This window comes from Tripterygium wilfordii, chromosome 18, assembly GCF_013401445.1.
Source record: "Tripterygium wilfordii isolate XIE 37 chromosome 18, ASM1340144v1, whole genome shotgun sequence".
Lineage (NCBI taxonomy): Eukaryota > Viridiplantae > Streptophyta > Magnoliopsida > Celastrales > Celastraceae > Tripterygium > Tripterygium wilfordii.
Window position 1 is genome coordinate 3,261,638 of NC_052249.1, and position 2,969 is coordinate 3,264,606.

Here is a 2,969-nt window from a genome sequence, read left to right on the forward strand (position 1 = left end):
ATTAAGATTTGGGTTTATACTATTGATATCTATTCTTTCTAATTCTATCAATAAAATCCAGTAACTACATAACAAAATCTAGGATATGACAATATAATAATATTACAATTCCAGATGGTAAAGAATCTGTCATTTCTCTTGACTTTACAAAATTGTACATATTATTATTATTATTCTTGAGGCTGCCACGTTAAAAATGTAATTACCATTTTGACCTCAAGATGCCATTCTTTCAAGTAGTTGACCAATTATATATGTTTGTCTGTCCATTGTCTGTCTGTCATGTGAAATTGTGGTGCACAAGATGATTCTGTGCTGCTATCGGTGAGAATAGTTTAAAAAACTTAAAAATCCGAATTCATACACATAAATAAACCATAATAATTAATTTAAATTTAGAAAAAAACGAAGAACAAAGAAATCTAGGTTTCTCTTCTTCACATAAGAGATTTTAAGGATCGGGCCTTGACGAGCTTTCGAACACGTTTTTTCCCTCCATTGCTGCTTCTCTGCTCCTCTTCGTTGTCTTCTTCATAATCGTCTTCTTCCTCGACGAAATCAAGTTCTTCACTGTGGTCAATTAGAGATGGCGATGGTGGTAATATTGTGTTTTGGATAACGACGCCCTCCATTTCTTTGGACTTGGAGGACTTTCTCTTGATTTTGGCTTCCCCTCCACCTCCATTTTTACCAGCTCTTCTCTTCCCCCATAAAGGCCCAAATCCAGAATAATAGTAAAATTCGTACGGATTCGATGAGTTCAAGGAGGATCCCTTCTTCGCTCTCCCCGGTCGGCTCCCACGGTCCACCACCGCTCCTCCTCCTCTCTTAGAGGAGGAGACACTGGTTTTGCTGCAGAATTTCTTCTTCTTGATTTTCGTCCGTTCCTCGTCTTTTCTTCCTCCATTATCGTCCTCCGTTTCCATTTCCATAGCCTTGTCGTCTTCATCCATCATCGACTCCAAGCTATTGTGATATAACTCTTAATTAACAGGCAGAAACAGATACATACAGTTGAATCTCTATATCTAGCTCGAATTTTGAGCAATTACTTGGTACGATAGCCAAACATATCATAACAATATCGAAAAACCCTAATGTTCGATAAGAGAAAGAAAAAATCGATAACAACAATTGATATTGAAGAATAATAGCTGATTACCTCTCCACAACACCAGCAGAATCCCCAAAGCTTGTATTTACAGCGAAGCTATCATCTCCACCTCCGAACTGGTTCCAAGCCGCGAGAGAAATACAAACACGATCCGCAAACATAACGTAATACAGAGAAATGACAAGCAAGTATTTAAGTTAATCGGCTATTCGGAGGTGAATCCACGTCGAAATCGAGAAAAAAATAATAATTTGGGGATTCAATGGAGGCGTATCGATAAAACCCTAGGAGAAGAAAAAAAAATGCTGGAGAAATGGAGAGGGAAGTTTTTGATAGATCTAAGAAATAGTGAAGGAAAGAGGAGTAACCTGGTTGAGAGCAGCTGGATAAGTCTCGTCGGAGAAGCTAATGACATCCCATGGCGACTGGTTCATGTGGCAGACGTGCGTCTGTAGCCTCCACTCCGGTGCCGAGAACTCCAGTATTGTGGAGAGGTTCGCGTTCTTTCGGATTCGCATATTTGATTCGAAGACAGAGTGCGAGCGAGAAAGCGAGGAAGGAGTAGGTGGTGCGTGTGGTTATATAGATCCAGAAAAAGAGTTTTTGTTAAGAAACCTCACGCACACAGAGAGAGAGAGGAGAGGGGTAGAAGAGAAGGAGAGTTGCCTCTCTACTGATAATATGGTATTACTTTCTCTCTTTGACTTGATAAATATTTATCTCCTACACTCATATTCCAGTTTTTTAAAGGTTTTTTTTTTTTTTTTTTTTTTTTTGTCTTGAGACAGTTGTTATTTGAGTTACTCGTGCCTTTATGTTATGGCATTCAACCGTCCAAATATTCTAATAAAACCCTAATATTAGTTTTTAACAATTAACGTTGATGAATAATAATTATAAGCAATAATATTAATAGTAGGCATCTTTACAGGTGGTTGTGGTAGAGTGGAGCGTTTTGTAGGGACAGGATTGGTGGAGAACTGGAGATGAACAAATGGGCTTCCGGCCCAATAACTTGAAATGATAACTTTAGTTGGAGATGAGATGATGGGTCTGGCTTGGGCCATGGCAAGTGAGAAAAAATTGATCGTTAGGCCCAAGCAAGCATACACCTACTACTTTACTCTTGTCGGGTCCCATCAAAATTTGTGAGCCCAGGACTGGAGCTGGTGTACATGGATTGTGATTTGGGATTGCAGCGCGACGTTTGTGGGCTCCACCTTGAGCGTTTCCTTTTTAAACTTCTGTTATAAATCATCAATCTATATATATATAACTGAGGATCACAAAGCTTCTCCTTAATTCATGGTGCCAGTTTACATAGACAAAAGAAAATTTTAAAATATATTAGAAAACTTTAAGACCCACAACCACACACATAAATATATTAAAAAACTTTAATACCCACAACCACACTCATACAGTTAATAGTATTCAAATAATTTTAAAATTATATTGAATTGTATGAGAATTTAATATTTCATAGGAGTGGTTTGATGTTATTTTGGTTTCTCAAAGGTCATGTATTGCTAATTATGAGAGTCTTTTGATATTACTCAATTAATGAAATTCATTTGTAGTATTTAGTTTGAAAACATTTTGTGTGTTTTTGGCATTAATTACCATCATTTTGTGGGAATTTTTGTGTGTTTTCATCATTTAGTGTGTTTTTGATGTATTTTGTGTGTTTTTGTAGTATTTAGTTGATGTGTTGTGCATGTTTAGAGTTTGGTAGGTTTAGTAGTCTGTTTGGATTGCAACATACACAACATGAGAGGCTTTTCTCATGCTATATTGTTCTAATGTGTAAGTAAATTCAGCCCATTTGATATTGGAACATCTAAGTGGTGACAGG

At 37.1% G+C, this 2,969-nt stretch overlaps 1 protein-coding gene across 1 annotated transcript; it reads right to left on the reverse strand.

Annotated features, from left to right (window-relative positions):
- Positions 1–325: 325 nt before the first annotated feature.
- Positions 326–1,794, reverse strand: LOC119983377. Its single transcript, XM_038827062.1, has 3 exons — positions 1,483–1,794; positions 1,163–1,230; positions 326–966 (listed from the first exon to the last, which is right to left on the reverse strand). Exons 1-3 carry the CDS (start codon positions 1,630–1,632, stop codon positions 438–440), a joined length of 747 nt encoding a protein of 248 aa, XP_038682990.1. The 5' UTR covers positions 1,633–1,794; the 3' UTR covers positions 326–437.
- Between the last annotated feature and the right edge of the window lie 1,175 nt (positions 1,795–2,969).